The following is a 19,879-nucleotide window of genomic DNA, read 5'->3' on the forward strand; positions in this document are numbered from 1 at the left end:
ACTTTGAATCGCCATTGTTCTAAAGGCCCAAGGAGTTCCTTCTTTCTCAAAGGTTGTCGCTTGTTTAGTACTGCTAACTATCATAGGAAGATGATACCCTGAGATTATCAAGTAGTTTTTGATTGTTGAATATCGTGCAAGTTTGGTTGTGGTTGTATTGACTGCAAGTAGACATAGGTGCTTTAGGGTAGTTAGTATATATAAAGGGCTCAAGTGACAAGAAACATAAAAACAAGAACTATTGTATTCGCGCTACAGTATTTCGCGAAAAATGGTGAGACCCCCTTGTCTAAAAAAAGTTAGTGGGCACAATGTAGTTCAGATACAAATCCTGTTCATGGTGGAAGCATCAACAGCCTAAAAAGAATGCTGTTAACTAGAACTCAATGACACTGGAAAAGAACAAAAAGGAACTAGCACAAAATGACAGCCTATTCAAGGAAATCACAAACAATTGAAGTGAGGCCCATGAGAAAGAGCCAAGTTGTAAGATGTCCAGTTTTAGTCTTACTGGAGAGGAGCATGAGGATCTGATTTTCTTGAAGCATCTTGAAAGAGGCAATTGTCGATCCACGTCAAAAATTGATTCATCATATCATTTGAGTAGGTAACGTCTTATTGCTCAAAATTGACAGGAGAATATGAGCTCCTGTGACCATGAGAAGGTCCTCTAAATCTCCGCACCAATGATGTAAACGAACTCTGCAAAAGGAGAACATAAATGTGATGATAAGTTCTGGTTCAATCAGCCACGAACACATCCTCCAATGAAAAAGATTATGTGCACACCAAAAAGAAGGCTATTCTCAATCTTTTCTTTTTTTCTCAGATGTTTAAGGCAAGGCAGAGATCTATGGCATAGTGTTTCAGCAGGTCCATGAATCCACAAGTCAACTAAGACATACACCTCTTTGCGAAGGTAAACAGGGACTGGAGAACAAAGCACAAGAATGGTTTGCTTGTATATATGGTGTTAATTTAATGCACTAGCAAAGTTTGAACTACGGTTTGCCTCCAATTACATAGAAGCTTCAGTTTATACCATTGGGTGCTTGCATGGAAATTAGCAGTTCGGAATGAAGGAAACAAAATAATAAACACAAATCCAAGAGTTATATGTTCACAGCACAGAAAAATCACAACTAGAGTCAACAACCATCCAACTAATGCAACCATGATCCTTAGAACTCGGACACCCTAGGTGCTATAATTATGCATGGAAAAGACACTCATATTGGATGTTCTTTCAATATAACACTTTTGTGGCAACACTGCTAGGTGCTATAAAAAAAATTAAAAAAGGAACATAATGTTAATGCTCCTAGCCTACCCCGAATCTCTCCTGGAAAGAGGTTCATTAATAGAAATGTTTGGACAAGCAATACTCTCAATTCTGTCAAAATGTATCGCCCTTAATCGTAAACAAAGAGAAATTTTCACCAGATCAACTATTTAACTTTATTATAAGACCTCAACATTATTCAATACCTGTAATGTATGTGGCAAACTCGCCCAGAACTCCAAGTTTGGAATTATCTGCATAAGTCAGAGAAGAAAGATGTCAGATTGTAGCATTGCACAAATTCAATGTCACAGACAGTCCAACTCAAGCAGAGTTAGCATGAGTTTTATATAACAATACTGCACTCGATGGGGAAAAAAAAGGTGTATTGTCAGGAATAATATTCAAGCCAACAAAGCATCTTCAGACATTGGATCAAACTTACACCATGGTTACTGCACTGACACCTGAGGTAGCTAAAATTTTCCAAACAAACCAATTTTATTTCCCGAGTAAAATGTTAAACAGTTTACATTAAATATTTCCACTTTGCCCGAAATTCATTTAACTTGGGCTCAAACTTATTAACTTGATGAGACTGATTATGATCTAGTTCAAGGTCTCTTATAAGTAAAAGGTGCTCTGGTGGGATCTTCATGGTCCAAAAGTCTTTTACAGCCAGTTTAACAGTGAACAGGTGGCATTGCTCCTTTGGCTGAATCGAGGAATCCCTTATATAAGATGCAATTAATTTTAAAGATTCTATAGGAGAGAGACAGGAGAAAGATAAGAAAAGAAACTTCAACAATCCTGTAAGATTTTAACTGTCACCAGTGACGTGCACTTGGCGCATGCCGCAGCAAACTACAGCTCGAGCAAAACTGCAATCTTACACACAAAGAATGACAAAAACCTGCCACTCTCTCTTCTAGCAACGAATCATCTTATGACTCCTTAGTGTGGTGAACTTTCTCTATGTAGATAGAGTGGAATTTTGAATGCATTTTTCGCATTTTTTTAACTGGTATAAATTAAGAAAAAACAAATCCAAATCATTAACATCCCAATTTGATTAATTTGCCTCCCACACAAATTTAAGGTCAACTGATCAAAGCTCTGCAACATGTTTTCATCTCAAAGATCATAATTATCCTCCTTGATGTCACCATTATTCCCTATCAATCACCACCATGCATCACTATCTATAACTGCAATATTTCAATATCTTCACCACCCCGAGGACCAAATCTGTAACTATATTATTAAGTCCTTTCTTGCTAATAAAAGAAGATTTATTCATAAAAGACTCTTACTGTAAAACCATTGGAACACACTATTCAGTATTCTCATCCTTTTGCTTTGTCTCTAAACAGAATTGTTTAAGTTTATACATAGCAGCTAACCCACCCCCCACCCCCCAACACACACACACACACACACACACACGAGCGCCTGTAGTCAGAATTTGATATTTAAAAATTAGAAGACAAATATACATCCTAATACACAATTTTTTTCCTTCTCGCATAACCACCTTGCTATGACATTGTTACATTGTTACATCTCTTTTTTTTTTTGGTAAAAAGGTTCGACTCTATTACATGGCTTTTAGCTGCCTATTTTGTGTATCACATATGTGTATTTATCTGGTGCCAACTTAGTTATCTTGAGACAATCACTTACAGTAGAGAGTAGAATTATGCTTTTGCAGCAAAAAGAAAAAAGGTGGATAGGACAGCAAGAGGCCAGTCACAGTCAAACAGATATATTGTGGCCAAAGAAGTCTGGATAGGAACTCTCATGCACCTATTCTGACAACAGAAAATGAAGACAGAAGAGAGTAAGAGAAGTAACATACATCTATCCCACGAATGCCCAAAGAGTAGTACCGATAGACTGCACCACCCAGCAAGTAAACTCCTAAGAAGAATAGGATTCTGTCCAGTGTTTATCAACCAGTCAATCATCAGTGAGAAGGAAACTCAAGTACCTAGTCTATGCTTTTAACCGATAAACCTTACAGTATCAACATGGTACCAAACCAGCCCATTCCGTTCCCGTGAGAGGATATAATCAATGCACAGCCGGAGGGGTGATGTATTTTCGTAGCCTGCCAACAAAAAATAAAGCATGAACTCCACATCGATATTATCCATAAGAACAAGGTTTTTGACAAAGTTAAAGAGAATGAGATATAAAGAGGAGATTGAAGAATGCACCAGATTGTCTGTTTCATATATATGCGAAACTAGGAAGAAATCTGAGCATGCAATGCATATTGCAACAAGGTCTGCTGAGTTTGACAATTCAGACCAAACAAGCAACCACTATCTTGGTGCCTAGGACTAATGTTCAATCTGTTCCCAGAAAATTATGCTGTTATAATCAATGTCTTGCTGAGGGGTTCTTTCTTTTCACCTAGCATGTCACTAGAAACTATTATCCCCACATCAACTCAATGTCATGTCAAGGTTCCTATCAACTATGTTGCTCCAACTCTTCAAAAATGTCAACAGTGGTGTTGGATCCTTCAAAAGTAGTGCATTTTCAAAGAATCCAACACAGGTATGACATCATTTTTGGAGGAGCAACATAGCCCATTAAAGTACCTCCCATCTCCAAGACTATTTGCACCACTAATCCCATTTACAATTTTGGTTTGCAGGTCCATTTTATACCATGCTAGACTATAAGAAATCATCATAATGTGGCTGCCCATACCAAGGCATATTACCTTATTGCCAACTGGGAGGAAAAACACATTTTTATTTATTTTATTAACCAAGATCCTTATCTTAATATAATGACACCAAATACTCCTATGAGTGACAAACTACTGCATAATGAGATTGAAACATAGACATTTAGAGTACTTACGTAATCACAAGTCCCAACTAATTCAAGTGTCTGAGGACCCTGACAAAGGAATGGAAAAGAAAATCATATGCCGAATTCCAATAAAATGTCACTGGAGAAAAGTACAGCCGATATACAAAGGAAACAAGCCCTTACTTGAACTCCATTTGTATCACATACAATCGACACAGCAAGTGAACAGTTGGACTTTGAACCTCTGTTAAACAGTTTAGCTGTGATGCCTTTGAGTGGATCCGTTTTGTCTGCCATATTAACAAACACAAGAAAAGGCATTAACATTTCCAATTTAATCTAGTAAAGTAGTCTCCGCAGGTGATTGCGGACTATATCTGCATGAAAAAATGCTACAATTCATATTTACTAATTGTGTACCTAAAAACACGAAGAAGATCAAGTAATTGATAATAACTTCTCTCCTTTAATCTGAACTAGATAATCGACGGATTCTTACCAATGAGTTCAAAGAACGTGCTTGATGAATATCCAAGAGTAGTGCACACAGGATAACCTGCACTAACCATACTAAAACCATTAAAGGAAATAGAACAAAGAATCAACTTGTGTAAACTTAGCTAGATTTTCCGAAGAGTCGATGTATGTGCTCATGATATACTTATAAAGACCGCACCATCTCGGCATAGTATAAATAAATTCCTCTGTTTATCACAAAAGGAAAAGGGAATACATATCATCTGTTTGTCTGTTGTATATACGATTTATACGTTCAACTTAAACATGATATTCTGAAGGTAATACCTCTTTATTATTCTTCAGATTCCCTTTGAAGAGAAATGATGATGTACCGACCGACGTTCATAGACTATATAGCACATGCATAAACTAAACAGAGGATAAATAAAATCCCAAATGTTCATTCTATTTAGCTGTGTCACTACTTTGGCCAATCAATATAGTAAAACTTTACTAGGCAAAGTGAAAATAGTTGACTTGGAGAAGAAGAGAATGCATACATCTAGGATCACCAAGGGCATCAAGAAGATGCAAAAAGCTAAAAGAGAGAGTCAGCTCTATAAAAAAGATTAAGCTTAATACTAAGGAGCTGAAAATTTTTTAAAAAAAAAACTGTTCAGTGTTTGTTCTAGGTCAGACCGTCAGATTGCACCAGCTAAACAGAGAAAGTAAGCATTTAGCCTTCAGGAAGTTATTAGGACTTGAGAGTCTATCAAAACATCTACGGTTTCTTTCAGTAAACACCAAAAAGGACAAGCAGGTATCATTGAGCAGATTCTCTTGATGATTTATCAATGTTCCAGGAACTCCATCCTCCATAATTGTTCTGTCCACTTGCACAAAAAAAGATGGTTCATTGTCTCATTTTGTTCCCCACATAGAAAACAACTTGCGACTAATTGATGACCCCTTTTACTTAGGTTCTCCTGTGTGAAGACTGCCTCTTTAGCCAAAAGCCATATCATGTGTTCCTATCTTGTTGCATGTGTATTGGATACTAGAACTTCAAACTAATTTCGCAAGCACAACTGCTTCCTTTAAGCCTTTTACAGGCCCAACTCTCAACAATAAATGAATAATTGACCATTCACTCATGCTTTCATGAGAACAAGCAACTGGAAATCCATTATTGTTTATCTGATATTTTATTTCCTGGTAGTTCATCAATCAAAGAAAACTAATCTTTTTATTAGGTAAGGGACTCTATCAATCGTACAGAAAGCACTTCCAGAACCAATGCTCATAAAGTCATTTGAATTGAAAAACCTCCAAGGTAAAACATCTTACTCAATCATTTGCATGACATGGTGACAATTTTTTGTGTGTGTTATATTCTTGGCCTAAGTCATCTACAGCCCCTTAAAGTTGTCCACATAATTCACTTAGATACCTCAACTAGGACTAGTAGCGATTAAACACCTATACTCACTCAAATTTGATTCATTTAGACACTTTTGCTGAGGTGGCGCAGAAAGTGTAATTCACATCTTGGTGAACGCGTGAAGTTCATATTTTAATATTTTTCCTTTTCCTTTTCAATCTTTCCTTTTAATTTTCTCATTATTTTTTTAACAGTAACAATTTTTTTTTATCTTCTTCTCTTTCACCATAAGAGACCACTTTGCTTTACAAATCCATGGTCATTTTTTATTTTATATTTACTTTTACAAATTTCATGTTTTCTTCTTCTTTTTTTAATATTCTAATAATTGTCAACTTCCGTATGGAGATCGCCATTCACATTCTTTTTATCAAAAAATGAAGATGCATTATTTATCAAAAAAAATGAAAATCATCTACAGCTTCTTTGCCGGAAAAAATGAAGATCATTAATAAAATATCTTCTCTCTCCCTCTTCACCTCTCTCGCCACAAACCACCTTGATCTACGCCCCTTCTTCCTCCCAAATCTAAGTAGAAACAGAAAAACAAAAAAAAAATTGAAATCAAAATAAACAAAGGAAAAATGAGAATCTTTTAAGAAAACACCATCAATTCAAATGAAAATAAGAAAGAAGACATAAAAGATATTAAAATGATAAATTTATACCTAATATATGTTAAATATTTATTTGTTCTAAATGGAGAATTAACAATGGTGGAAGGTGGAACTGTTATAGAAAGAAAAGAAAGGGAAAGACTTGTATAGGGTGGAGTGTGGGGTGGGTGAAGGGGGGTTGTATAATTTCTTTCTTTTTTTTTTTATTTTTTTTAAAGAAAAGTTTAAAGTCTTTTCTTAAAGATTTTGACTTATTAATATTTAAAATTTATTTTGATAATTATTTTAAATTAAAATGCCATGTGTTTTTATTTGATTTGCTATTTTGCCACATCATGTGCATGTGTATTACACGCACTTTCTCTTTTGATTGAGTGTCAGAAAAATGTTCAATAGGTATTTATTTGTTAAGGTTAAAGTGTCTAATAGGAAACAATGTTAAAGTGTTTAAATGAATTATACGAACAATTTTAAGGGGCCACACATGACTTAAGCCTATATTCTTTTGTGCAACATGGGACCTGAAGAGATATGTCATGTGGCTAGATTGCTGGTCACAACTCACAACATCAGTATCGTCAAAGGACTTCTTTTTTCTTTTCTTTTTAATAATCACAGTGTCCTGGTCAGCTTATGCACCTCTACTAATTCCATGGATACCTGACGCCTGCCAGGCTCCCACCAGCTGACCAGCAGAAGTACCAAGTCTTGGTTCCCTATCACATATTTTTCCAGGTCAATGAACACAATGTGTAAATCTTTTTCCACTCACAATAAATCACCATCAATCTAATATAACCTCTATTGTAGAGCTAAGGGCATAAATCCAAACTGATCCTCTGTAGCTCTTTTCTTATCCCTAAGTATACACACTATCAATCTTTCCCAAAGTTCCATCATACAACTCATAAGTTTAATACAATGATAGTTCACACTACTTCTGAATATCTTCTATGTTCTTATAAATTGGAATCGCAATATCATGGTACTCTTTCTCCACTTGACAGGCATCACGCTATCACGGTACTCTTTCTCCACTTGACAGGCATCCTACCACTTCTTAATATAGCATTTAATAACTTGAGAAGCTACCCCAATCCAATCTCCAAGACACTTACAAACCTCTATTGGGATACCATCTGGACCACATGATTTTCTATCCTCATATATTTCATGATATAATTTACCTAGTCCGACCTAATTATATGAGTGCAGCTAGAGTTTCTATAGCGGGTGTCCTAAGATGCTGGAAAAAGGATGGCATGATAAGTAAGAAGGAGAGATGGAAGATTGTCCCAGCTTGTATTTTGGTGGTCGTCTGGATTGAGAGGAACAAGAGGTGTTTTGAAGAGTACAAAGCAGCTTACAGATTCTTAAGATGAATTGCTTAGGCCTACTTTATTTTTGGTGTGACCAAAAACTATTAGCTCAAACAGAAGATGTTTCTGATGTTTTGGACGTTTTGTAAGGATAACTTGAACCACAAGATGTAAGTTGTAATACTTTGTTCGGGAACAATACCTGTTGGTGTAGTATACATGTGGATATATAGAAGTAATGTTACCTTTCTCAAAAGAAGAAGTTCCTATAGTGTACAAACGTATGGAGATCCATAATGTGCATATATATTCCCCTCTTCTTTTCCTCGGAACTTATGAATTGCCTTTGCAATCAAACGTTCAACCATAACAGACACAACCCCATGGTGTTCAAAGGTAGTTGTGAGCCCTCATGGTGTAAAAGTCTGGAAAGCAATCAGATCCCTCTGGTCTTTGATGGCTGGAAAAACTAGTTTAAGAGTGCGCAAATGGTAGTAAAATTCTTTTTTGGTGTGATAATTGGCTAGGGCATGGACCTCTAAAGGAACTCCTTCCTGAATTCTTTAGCATTGCCACTATGCGAGTCATTAGTCTGGATTCAGCAAAAGGATTACACTGATGGAATATTACTTTTAGAAGGCTACTGCAAGATTGAGAGTTGGAACGAGTTGTTGAAATTTTTCAAGACCTTGGAATCATTCCAAGGGTTCAAAGATACTTTAGATTCACTTATATGGAAGCCCACTAGTAAAAGAACTTATTCTGAAAACTTAACTCATAACATTCTGCTTAGGCACAGACAGTCAAATAATCAGTGGCCATGGAGATCCATTTGGAAAATGAAGGCTCCTGTTAAGATGGTATGCTTTTCTTGGCTAATAGCAAGAACTGCTTGCCTCACACAGGATAAACTTCAAAGAAGGGGATTCCAATTGTGTTCTAGATGCTTTATGGGCGGAGCTGCTGGGGAAAATAATGTCACCTATTCATTCATTGTCCTGTTACTGGACAATTATGGCAACTATTGTTGAACATGGTAGAAATCAGATGGTCAATGCCAGTAACAAATGTTGATCCACTGAAATGGTGGAACCAGAATGATGGGGCAATTAGTCAGAAAAATTGGTGGAAACTTGTCCCTGCTTGCATATGATGGACCATTTGGAAGGAGAAGAACTATAGAGCTTTGAAGACAAATATAATTTTGTGGAGAAAATCAAGACGAATTGTATATTTTTGTTTTATTTTTGGTGTAAAGAAAGCTAATGTTGAATAGGCTGAATCACAACCCCACAATAGCTTTTAGTTCCTAAAAATGTTGGCACGAGATAGACATATGGACAAGACAATTTCTCACATACTTTTTATACATGCTCATCTTGCTTAATCCATTGATATGGAGTACATAAAATCTTAAAAGGATATGTTTTCCTCTTTTCTCCTTTCTTTAGTGGTATTCTCCCTGTCAGGTCCAAGTATTGAAACCATTTAAGTCATAATGATTTAAACATCTCTTGACCCAGCAGTCCTCTGCCATAACTTGAAAGGACACTTTCAGAAAGTGTGAAAAAAATAAAGACAAGACATGTAACGATTTAAATGTTAATAAAGTGAAAAGGAAATCCCAGATACCCATAACTTCAGTAGTATTACCTCCAATAATGTTAGCCACGAGGGCACTACAACCCATACCACAACGAGAAATACCACCACAGTCCTGCAAATGTAAGCATGCTCAAGTTAGAGTTTTCTAAGTTGTGAGTAAAGAAAACTAAACATTTCTGAAAATCGTTACATAGTCAAGAAGTTTAAATTTAGCATCTTAAAGACAGAATATTCCTATACATGGCTAATGGGCCAAACAAGTCCAAGCAGCATGTGATAAATAAAATTTCTTGAAGATGCTTTACGAAATATAATAAATAAACAAACTTCATTTATGTACATCTTGGTTACTTTCTAATGTTCAATATGTTTGAGCAGAACATAAATTTATCTTAGCATGTAGTTGATAGTCTTCTAAACTTCGCCCCCAAATACCCACAAATGTATATATTTCCAGTGCCAAATCAAAGATATCAAATAGTCATAATCAGAAGAATCACTAATTCTCAAAAAACAAAAACAAAGCAATGAACATATACGGTAGTATGCTTAGCAAAACTCTGATAATCAGTAGAATTTTTCAAAAGAGAATAAGTGAATCTATATAAATTGTGTTTTTTTTAATAACCGTAGCATCCGGTTCAACTCGTTAATTCCACGAGATACCTGCCAGCTCCCACCAGCAACAACTATTGTACACCAAGGTTGGAGCAGGTACCAGAGTCTATAACTTGTTTCATAGTAATTGAGAGATTTCTGAGGGCCATCACGGTCCTCCTGGCCTCTCTTCTAGTATGTTAATATATTGTTTATTCTGCAGCATTTCCTGATTTGTAGAACTAGGGTAGTTTAATCTGCAGCCCCACATTTGTTGTGTATTTGACAGCTACTAGAGTACTATTGTTATGAGAAGGTTAGCTAATTTTCTGTTGCACACGATAATTTACATTTCATAGGGTTAACAATAGAACAACTTTGTCTCCTCTAGCAATGATAATTGGCATAACAGAGATGTAGTTTGGCAAGCACTTACCCCACACTCAACACAGGTAGGAGGATCATGGTTGAAAATCATTGCATCACAAAGCTGCTCCATAAGCAGAGAGGAAACAAAGTGAGATTCAGTAAAGTATTAGCAGTTGCCAAGTCTAATCAGTAATAAAATCCAAAAAACTTTAATTTTTCTCATCACAAGATGTAACTGCCACTTGCATTAACCATACATATTACAGTTCAACTACATTACGCTTCCTAAGTGAACACAATGAAACATATAATGGCTCATTCACAGATTAAGTCATTTAACAATAACTGCACATCATACTTCTTGTCCATAGACTCAGACATTCAGGAGCTAATATAATACATTTTTCTCTCGGATAAGAGGGAGCTTATAAAATACTCAAGTACATAGTTAAATAGTCAATGAGCAAGTCTTGGAAAACCACTGTGAAATTGGAAATCAAACTAAGCATGACAGTGTAACCTGATGCAGCCAACCTGAAACCATAGCACAGTCCCATTAACAGCCACCTTGTAGAACCTGAAATTAAGCACAAGTACAGAGTACTTTAGTAAAAATGCCCATCTCACAACAAACTCACAAAAGCAGCATTTTCTTTGACCTGAAATGATGGATGTCAGAGTCCTTTAGTAAAAATGCCACCCCACAACAAACTAACAAAAGAAGAATTCTCTTTGAGCTTCATGTCTATTCTCCTCTATATTAGTCCATCTTACATCAACACTAAATAACGTTTTATAGGCAAAGTAGAAGTTCTTTCTTTGGAACTGGAGTTCACTAATGACTAAACTACACACTTATCCCTACACAGACATTCAAGTCTCTAACCAAAACAAAACACTCCTGACAAAACCTGGACCTAATGTAAGTATACAACACGAAGCCTCAATCCCAATCCAACAAGTTGGTATTACTCCCTCCGTTTCAATTTATTTGTCTCTTTCTTTTTTTGGCAACTCCTTAATTCTAATTTACAAAGCATGTTAAGGACCACAGGATTAAAAGACATTTTAGTACATTCCACGTATCTTTAATTTATATCATAAGATTAAAAAATATTCTTTAATTTCTTAAACTCCGTATCAAGCCATTACGAGACAAACAAATTGAAACAGAGCGAGTACCCAACATGTTCTATTCTTTTTTTCTTTTTGATGACCGTGGTGTCCGGGATAGCTTTCACGCATCTCAACTAATTCCACAGAAAACCTGCCACCTCCCACCATAAACGCTAGGATAGATGAGAAGAATCACCTAGTATTTTTTTCCCCTATGTTCTGTTCTTAGCTAAGAACAATGACATATACTGTACTAAGACGGAAATATCAATATGGAATCCATTTTTTTTTCCCCTATGTTCTGTTCTTAGCTAAGAACAATGACATATACTGTACTAAGACGGAAATATCAATATGGAATCCAACAATGTCATTTTTCATATGTCATATTTCTCATATTTAACTATCAATCACATTACTGCACTAGTTTTCTCATATCTTAACTTATATCGAAATGCCAAAAAACTGTAAGTTATTGAAAGTTAGCAAGTAAAAAAGAGAAAGAGACAGTACCCATCTTCACTGAGGATGCCATGAGGGAAATTACGAATTGGTTTTGTTAAACTGTAATTGTAAAGCTTATTGTCCTGCTCAAAACTAAACTGACACGTTCCATAGACCGAAGTAATGATGGTGACGAAGATTAATGGAAACAGACAAAGTAGATGGCGATTTGGGTAACTGCCACCAATTGCCATTTCGAATTCCTCAAACTACATAAGCAGCAATTTATTGAGATGTGACTGGTGAGAAATTTTTCGCAGTAATTGAAGGTTTGTTTTCTTGATCCTTACAGAAGTGAAGTCGAATCTAGCTTGGGAGAGGAGGCCAGCGAACAAGATGAACTCACGGCGGTTTTGGATGTGTGTCCTTATAGCCTATAGGTTCATTTGACGGACTAATTGTAATAATCTAGGAGATAATTAACATAATTTGTGATATTACGAATTTTATTAGATTTTTTAATTTTGTATATATGTTATGTTTATATATATGCATCTCGAATGGATTAGCATTTATTTGATTCTCTCGCTTATCTTTTTTCTATCTAACTTGTAATTTTTCTAGGATTGTTCAAAATCGAATCGAAACTCATAACTCGAATTGAAAAAAGGTTATTGATGTAGAGGTTTTGGTCTATTCTTAATGGATTTAGCTTAAGTTATTGATTTAGCGATTTTGATTAATCTTAATGATTTAGCTTTTTTCTTAACGGGTTAATAGATAATTTGATAGTAATTAAATAATTATGTTTATATTATTTTGTATATAAAGTCCTTGATTTAGAGATTGTTTTTCTACTTTTATTTCTGGTTGTTCAAATTATTTTACTTTTTTAATATTTTTTTATGACAAGGGAAACTCGGGAAACCCGCAGTTGTTATCCTTTGGGAATGCACAAGATAAAGTTTCGCTACTATGCAATAGCTCGCAAACAACATATGAGAAACATATGAGAGATAACCCGCACTAGGCAAGCTTGGTGCGACGAGCTCGACCTAAAAGGCAAAGTTTGTAAACCACATAAGAGAGGTAAACCGTACTAGACAAGTCTGGTGCGACGAGCTTGACCTAGAAGACAAAAATCGCAAACCACATAGGAGAGGTAACCCGCACTATGCAAGTATGGTGCGATGAGCTCGATCCAAAAGGCAAATCTCTTGCTTTCACTGGCAAGGGATTTCGAACTTGAGACTGGTCCACCCCGAAGGTATCTAAAATTTTTGGTTCTCCTACAATGTAAAACTGTGTGTTTTTTTAGAAAGATCTAACTCTTAAACTCATGAACATGGTTCATTCGGTTCGTCACCTTGTTTTAAAGTGTGTCAAATCTTAACGATTAAATCGATAATCGAACTGATAACGATCAATAACTAATAAACCAATAACCAATAAGTTCTCTACAAATCGATAACCAACAAGTCAAATCGATAAACTTTAAAACCGAACTAACCGTTACGTGGCACTCTCCTGCTCACCACTCCTTTTATTAGATGGTCATATATACATATTTAATGTAATTCACATGCATGTGGAAATGATAATCAGGATCTCGCTTGCTTCCCTCTCTCCTCTTTCTTTCTATTGTTATTTTCTCATAAAAATACATGTATTTACATGTATTTAACTAAAAAATTGACTTAAAATTATTTATTAATAAGATAATATATAATTATTTCAAATTATAGAAAGATTAATAAATATGATAGATATGTTTATCAACTACTTAAGTAATTTTTTCTTCTTTCTTTTATTTTTTAATATTTTTATATTTTATGTTAACTATGAACAATTAGTCAATGTCCCTGAAGGTGTCGGGAGAAAAAGATCTCTAATGACTAATTTACGAATTGAAATTTTAAAAAGATCTTCATATTTCTTACCTGTGAAAATGAAACTTTTAATTAAAAAAAAAAGCTATAAATTATTCTCTCGTCATTAGTTAAATAAATAAATGGAGTGCAACATGCATAAGATATTCGTAATAATATTGAATATTTATCAAATAAGAAAATACTATTTCACTTTTTAAAGTCCAATAAAAATTATGTCATATAAATTATGACAAAAAATATATCATTCCTATAAATTGTCACTTTTAGTATAATTTGTTGTATCTGTGCTATAAAGCTTTGCATCCATAAAATAGATATAAATAATACTCTCCAATTGTCAATATGTAATCACACGAAATTATCCTCTCAATTTAGACATGATAAAATGAATATAAATCAAGCATAGTTGGGTTGGGACAATATTGAATTTAAATAACCTCTCAATTTGAAATCATATTATACGTACCAAATATTAATTTATCAAATAAAAATACAAGAAATAAATGAAATGTATGCCTACCTAACCCAATTGTCAAATAAAAATCTTTATTCAACTTTACCCCACAAATGAATAATCCAATTTTGGTGACAAAGAATATTGCATTAAAGAGAAAAAAATAGGAGAAACTTTCAACTTTCCTGCACAAATAACGCAATTTTTTTTTTTATCAGTTTTATAATTGTGATATTTTAACCAAATATTCAAAATAATATTTCTTCCGAAGTAAATATAAAATTACGTGAAAAAATGAATATATACTATTGACTAGTCTTATTATTTAAAATAAAAATAATTTGAATTGATTATTGCTCACAACTTAATTTTAGTTTTAATTGTGTTATTTGTCCTCTTTTATACATATACAAATACATATATGATATATATACAACTATAATTAGCCTCTCTCCACTCTTTCACCTTTCTTGCTCGCCTCTCTCCTCTCTCTCCTAGTCTCGTTCGCATCTCTCTTCCCTCTCCCAGTCTCTCTCGCCCAATATACAAATATGTATATGAGTTGTATATATACAATTATATGTAGATATACATATATATGTCGTCTCTCTCTACTCTCCGCCTTCTCTCGCTCACCTCTCTCTTCCCTCTCCCAATCTCTTTCGTTAGATATACATATATACATGTATATTAGTTGCATATATATAATTATTTGACAGATTTACATATACAATTTGACAATATCCATATTCATTTCACCTCTCTCCACTCTATGCCCTCTCTCATTCTCGCTCGCTTATTTAGCTATGAATCACATTAGCAAATATATACATGGAGTATAATTAAATTATTTTTAAGTGACTATTTATAAAAATTTCTTATTTAAAACTATTTCCAAAATCGATCGATATCATAATATTACTCATCTTTCAATAGAGCCTTATAATTATACGTATCTAAATTAATCAATACATATATCAAACATCGTAAAAAAAAAAAAAGGGTTATTTCCAAAATCAAAATTTATAGCCGACCTTTTGCTCAAACTAGTAGCAACCATATGCCACGACTCCGCCACGCGCTGTTATGCACTACTCAATCCTGTCCATCCACGTGTCGTCCATCCAACGGCTGTAAGTCCTCTCCATGTCCTGTTTTTCATCATCTATACTTACTACAATCAGCTTCCTCTTTCATCTTCCCTTTGATTCTTTCTACTGATAATTTTTTTTTCAATTTCTGCATAATTTTGAGTATTCATCATCATGCTTCTGAAAGTGGCACCTGCGTTTGCGTTATTGAACACCCATGAGGAAAATTTGAGTTCCGTGATATCATTTTCTTCACATGGATCTGCTTTGAAGAATTTTTCGGCAAAAAACGGAAATGGATTGGTTGTATGTGCTTCAAAGGGTTCGAACAGTAAACCGTTGACGGGTGTTGTTTTCGAACCTTTTGAAGAGGTGAAGAAAGAGCTTATGCTTGTACCTACTGTTCCTCAAGCTTCTCTTGCTAGACAGAAGTTTACTGATCAATCTGAAGCTGCTCTTAATGAACAGATCAAGTGAGATTTTAAATATTTTAAAAATTTATCCATTTTTTATGCTCTCGTTTGCTTTTATTGTATTATTTTGTCGTAGTTATTGATCGTTTGGTAGCACGGGTTACTAGAAATATCATACATGTATGTATTAGATCATGCATAAGTAATATCATGTTTAATAATTGGTTAGAACTATATTTACAATTAATAGCGTGTTTGATTTGCAATTTAGAAACCTGCATAACCAATATATCTATGTTAGGAGGATAGATGATGAGATAATTAATACATAAATAACTAAAAGTCTGCCTAACTAATTTCTGCATAGAATAATACGCATAAATTTACTCATAACTAATCTATGTATTATTAATACCTGCATGATTCTAGTCAGGTACCAAACGATTTCTACTGCTCAAAAAAATTGCTTTCGACGGTTCCTTTTTGAGTCGTCTAGCAGAAACAACCTCTCTACTTCTGCCTTAGAAGTAAGGTTGCGTTACACTCTAACCTCCCCTAACACCACTTTGTTGGACTATAATGGGAATAGTGTTGTTGTTAAAATGGGAAGTTCATGCAAGTGACCACAACTAGTTTGGAATTGAGGGAAGTAGTAGTTGATATGTTATTGTTGTTGTGTTTTAGAAATGGTGTTCAAAACATTTCACTCTTAGCAATGCGAAATTTTCCAATCTCATAGATATATATAGAACTCTGAGGAAATAGAACTGCCTTAGCGGGGACTAAAAATAGTGACTATAGAACTGCCTTAGCGGGGCTAAAAATAGTTACTATGTCTTCATGCTTCCAAAAAAAAAGAAAATACCCATCTATACCGGGCGTTATTTGTCTACTTATTGCATTAGTCGTGTCTATTTTGAAGTCCTTTTAACTTGTTTGATGTGAAGCCCTTCCACACGTGTATGAAACTTCGATCAGTCCTCGTTGACTGGTGAAATGAGGATTACGATTTATCACCTTTCGGAACAATTTCTTATAGTTCAGCTACTATCTATTTATGAGATTGTTTTGTATTTTTTTGTGATTGCAGTGTCGAATACAATGTTTCGTATGTTTACCATGCTATGTATGCCTATTTCGACAGAGACAATGTTGCTCTCAAGGGACTTGCCAAGTAAATATTCAAAGACTCTTCCAAATCGATGAGTTAGCCGTGTGGGTTTTGTTTAATGGTTTGTGATTATATGTTATTGTTTTGGTGATATAGGTTTTTCAAGGAATCAAGTGAAGAGGAAAGGGAACATGCTGAGAAGTTCATGGAGTATCAGGTGTTTGAAAATTTGACATTATGAAATTTTGTGTTACTGCTTTTTATCTTTATGATTTGTGCTTTGTGTTTGGGGGAGTGGTTAATTCTAGCATCTGGTTGTTTATGCTAATCGAGTTTGCTTCAACTTCTTGTATTACTTGGATTTAGAACAAGCGTGGTGGGAAAGTGAAGCTGCAGTCTATTTTAATGCCATTATCCGAATTTGATCATGCTGAGAAGGGGGATGCATTGTATGGTAAGTTTGTTTCTGTTCTCGTATGTTTTGCTTATTAACCATGGTGTCTAGGCCAACTTGCATGTACCTCGACTAATTCTTTGGTTACCTGCTCTAGGAAGAATTCATTTAGTGTTTTTGCCTGGAGATGTGATCCTGAGACTTCCTGGAAGCCCCCTCCCCCCCACCCCCGCCCGTTGCATTTATCATTAGGCCACATCCTTGAGTGCACTCTCTGTTGTATGTGTAATCCTATTTTGTTTTGATGATACTAGTAGAAATGGTTGTCTAGATAATAAGTTGCTAGAAATGTTTACTCTGTTAATCAGATGTCTATGTTGACAACTTGACATCAAAAGAGATAAAATTAGTGTTGCAGACGCCAGCATGCCTTCGTAGTTCGTACTCCCAAATGCCTTATAATTACTATTTCCTCTCCTTGTGGAGAAATACGAAAGTACTTGTGTTGTTAAACACTGAAAAAAAAGGACATTGATCTTTCAGTTACTTACCACATGCTTTGTTGAATTTATCTTGTAGCAATGGAGCTTGCACTTTCTTTGGAGAAGTTGACAAATGAGAAGCTCTTAAACTTGCATGCTGTGAGTTTTTCTACTTTTCTTTCTGGTTGTATCTATCCACAATCATTTGGATCAATTTGAAATAGACAACCATTGTGTTGGTTGTCGATGACATTTAAGAAAAAGGTTCTGCATCTTGGTTTTCCATGTTTTGTCATTATACATTTTGACTGCTCTTAACTTTTAAAAACAGGTAGCCACACGAAACAATGATGTGCAGTTGGCTGATTTTGTAGAAAACGAGTACTTGCAAGAACAGGTCTAATGGAGTTGTTAAGTCTCAATACTAATGCATGATACTATTTTAAGACATGTTCTTCCCTTTGTTTCTTTTAACTTTTGAGACGTGTTCTTCTCACTAGGTGGAAGCAATCAAGAAGATCTCGGAATATGTAGCTCAGCTGAGAAGAGTGGACAAAGGTCATGGTAGGATCGCGCTTCCTTGTGAATTACTTCTCATTAATTATACTGATCCCTTGTACACTATTCATATAAACCTTAACTTTTCAACGTCCTCGGCTCCAATTTAGGTGTCTGGCACTTTGATCAAATGCTCCTGCACGAGGCGGAAGCTCTTGCATGATGGAGGAGATAGACTTTGAACTTTCTACGAGTAGTCTTCTTTTGGAGGATGTTGTCTGGGTATATTTTGGCATTAGCCTTTTCTATGAGATAGATATGTAAGGCGTTTTGGTGATGGAAAGTCCCAGTGCTGTATATATAGACCAAATAGATGTAGTAATTTGTGCTACTTATTAGTACCCTCCTGGTGTTCAAATCAGCTTTAATTTACCTCATGGTTTGCTAGTTGTAGCTTGGAATTGAAGGTACCCCAGTGAAGTCAAATGTAAAGTGAAGTTGATAGTTTTGTTTTTAGTTGGATGTTGACTCATCTGGAGAAATAATAAATAATCGGAATTTAGCTCAAGTTGCCTTTCTCGGAGTTTGTTTCAATATTTTTATGAACGTCATTTTCGATAGATTCTTCTCTCAATGATACATATGCACATATTATCTTTCGTCGTAAATATATGTCTTGACACTTCACTTGGTACATCTTATTATTTATTGATGTATATATATATATGTATATATGTAGAGTTAATACCTCATATGGTCAGTCAACTATGTACTCTTCTCTTAGAAAGTCACTCTAACTTTCAATTTTCACTCAAAAGTCACTCAACTATTGCTTTTTTTCTCAGAAAGTTACTCAACATTGAATTTTAACTCAAAAGTCACTCAACTATCCACTCTTTTCTCAAAAAGTCACTCAATCTATTAAATTGTTTTTTAATTAAAAATTGTTGATATTAATTATTTATATAACAAACTAAAAATTTTAAAAAATAAAAAATCATTTAGTGATCCATCCATCTAACCCGATCCATTAAAAAATATAATATGACCCATTTTATTTTGTCTTTAATCCTAAATTAATCCCTCTCTTTAAACCTTGAATTAGGATTAAAGACGAAATAAAATGGGTCATATCATATTTTTAATGGGTCGGGTTAGGTGTGTGGATCACTAAATGGTTTAAATGGTATTTTTATTTTTTTAAAATTTTGATTTGTTATATAAATAATTAATATCAATAAATTTTAATTAAAAAATTTTTAATAAATTGAGTAACTTTTTGAAGAAAGAGTGAATAGTTGAGTGACTTTTGAATTAAAATTCAAAGTTGAGTGACTTTCTGAGAAAAAAGTGCATAGTTGAATGACTTTTGAATGAAAATTGAAAATTGAGTGACTTTCTGAGAGAAGAGTGCATAATTGAATAACCATCTGAGGTATTGAGATGGACTATATTTATTTAAATTG

General features: G+C 34.5%; 2 protein-coding genes across 3 annotated transcripts; one reads left to right on the forward strand and one right to left on the reverse strand.

The window, feature by feature from the left end:
* Nucleotides 1–226: 226 nt before the first annotated feature.
* LOC101260820 (uncharacterized) lies at nucleotides 227–12,538 on the reverse strand. Of its 2 annotated transcripts, none has more exons than XM_004239905.5 (11): nucleotides 12,148–12,538; nucleotides 11,053–11,095; nucleotides 10,586–10,639; nucleotides 9,601–9,664; nucleotides 4,611–4,667; nucleotides 4,295–4,401; nucleotides 4,160–4,198; nucleotides 3,304–3,392; nucleotides 3,141–3,219; nucleotides 1,489–1,536; nucleotides 227–702 (listed from the first exon to the last, which is right to left on the reverse strand). In XM_004239905.5, the coding sequence occupies exons 1-11, from the start codon at nucleotides 12,330–12,332 to the stop codon at nucleotides 616–618; spliced, it is 852 nt and encodes a 283-aa protein (XP_004239953.1). In that variant the 5' UTR covers nucleotides 12,333–12,538; the 3' UTR covers nucleotides 227–615. The 2 variants fall into 2 exon arrangements, with proteins under 2 accessions (XP_004239953.1, XP_019069382.1); XM_019213837.3 differs by having other exon boundaries at nucleotides 11,039–11,095; nucleotides 12,148–12,526.
* Nucleotides 12,539–15,475: 2,937 nt separating this feature from the next.
* On the forward strand, nucleotides 15,476–18,981 carry LOC101260346 (ferritin-2, chloroplastic). Its single transcript, XM_004239904.5, has 8 exons — nucleotides 15,476–15,988; nucleotides 17,019–17,102; nucleotides 17,196–17,256; nucleotides 17,406–17,493; nucleotides 18,013–18,074; nucleotides 18,247–18,312; nucleotides 18,416–18,479; nucleotides 18,584–18,981. Exons 1-8 carry the CDS (start codon nucleotides 15,690–15,692, stop codon nucleotides 18,634–18,636), a joined length of 777 nt encoding a protein of 258 aa, XP_004239952.1. The 5' UTR covers nucleotides 15,476–15,689; the 3' UTR covers nucleotides 18,637–18,981.
* The last annotated feature ends 898 nt before the right edge of the window (nucleotides 18,982–19,879 follow it).

This window comes from Solanum lycopersicum, chromosome 5, assembly GCF_036512215.1.
Source record: "Solanum lycopersicum chromosome 5, SLM_r2.1".
NCBI lineage: Eukaryota > Viridiplantae > Streptophyta > Magnoliopsida > Solanales > Solanaceae > Solanum > Solanum lycopersicum.

Excerpts from the sequence above, each read along its gene's own strand:
- LOC101260820 (XM_004239905.5), bottom strand. The coding sequence starts at position 12,332 with ATGGCAATTGGTGGCAGTTACCCAAATCGCCATCTACTTTGTCTGTTT. Across the intron at positions 4,199-4,294 it reads GTGATACAAATGGAGTTCAA|GGTCCTCAGACACTTGAATT; the intron begins GTAAGGGCTTGT and ends TTCCTTTGTCAG. Across the intron at positions 3,220-3,303 it reads TTTGGTACCATGTTGATACT|AATCCTATTCTTCTTAGGAG; the intron begins GTAAGGTTTATC and ends AACACTGGACAG.
- LOC101260346 (XM_004239904.5), top strand. The coding sequence starts at position 15,690 with ATGCTTCTGAAAGTGGCACCTGCGTTTGCGTTATTGAACACCCATGAG. Across the intron at positions 15,989-17,018 it reads GCTCTTAATGAACAGATCAA|TGTCGAATACAATGTTTCGT; the intron begins GTGAGATTTTAA and ends TTGTGATTGCAG. Across the intron at positions 18,480-18,583 it reads AAGAGTGGACAAAGGTCATG|GTGTCTGGCACTTTGATCAA; the intron begins GTAGGATCGCGC and ends GCTCCAATTTAG.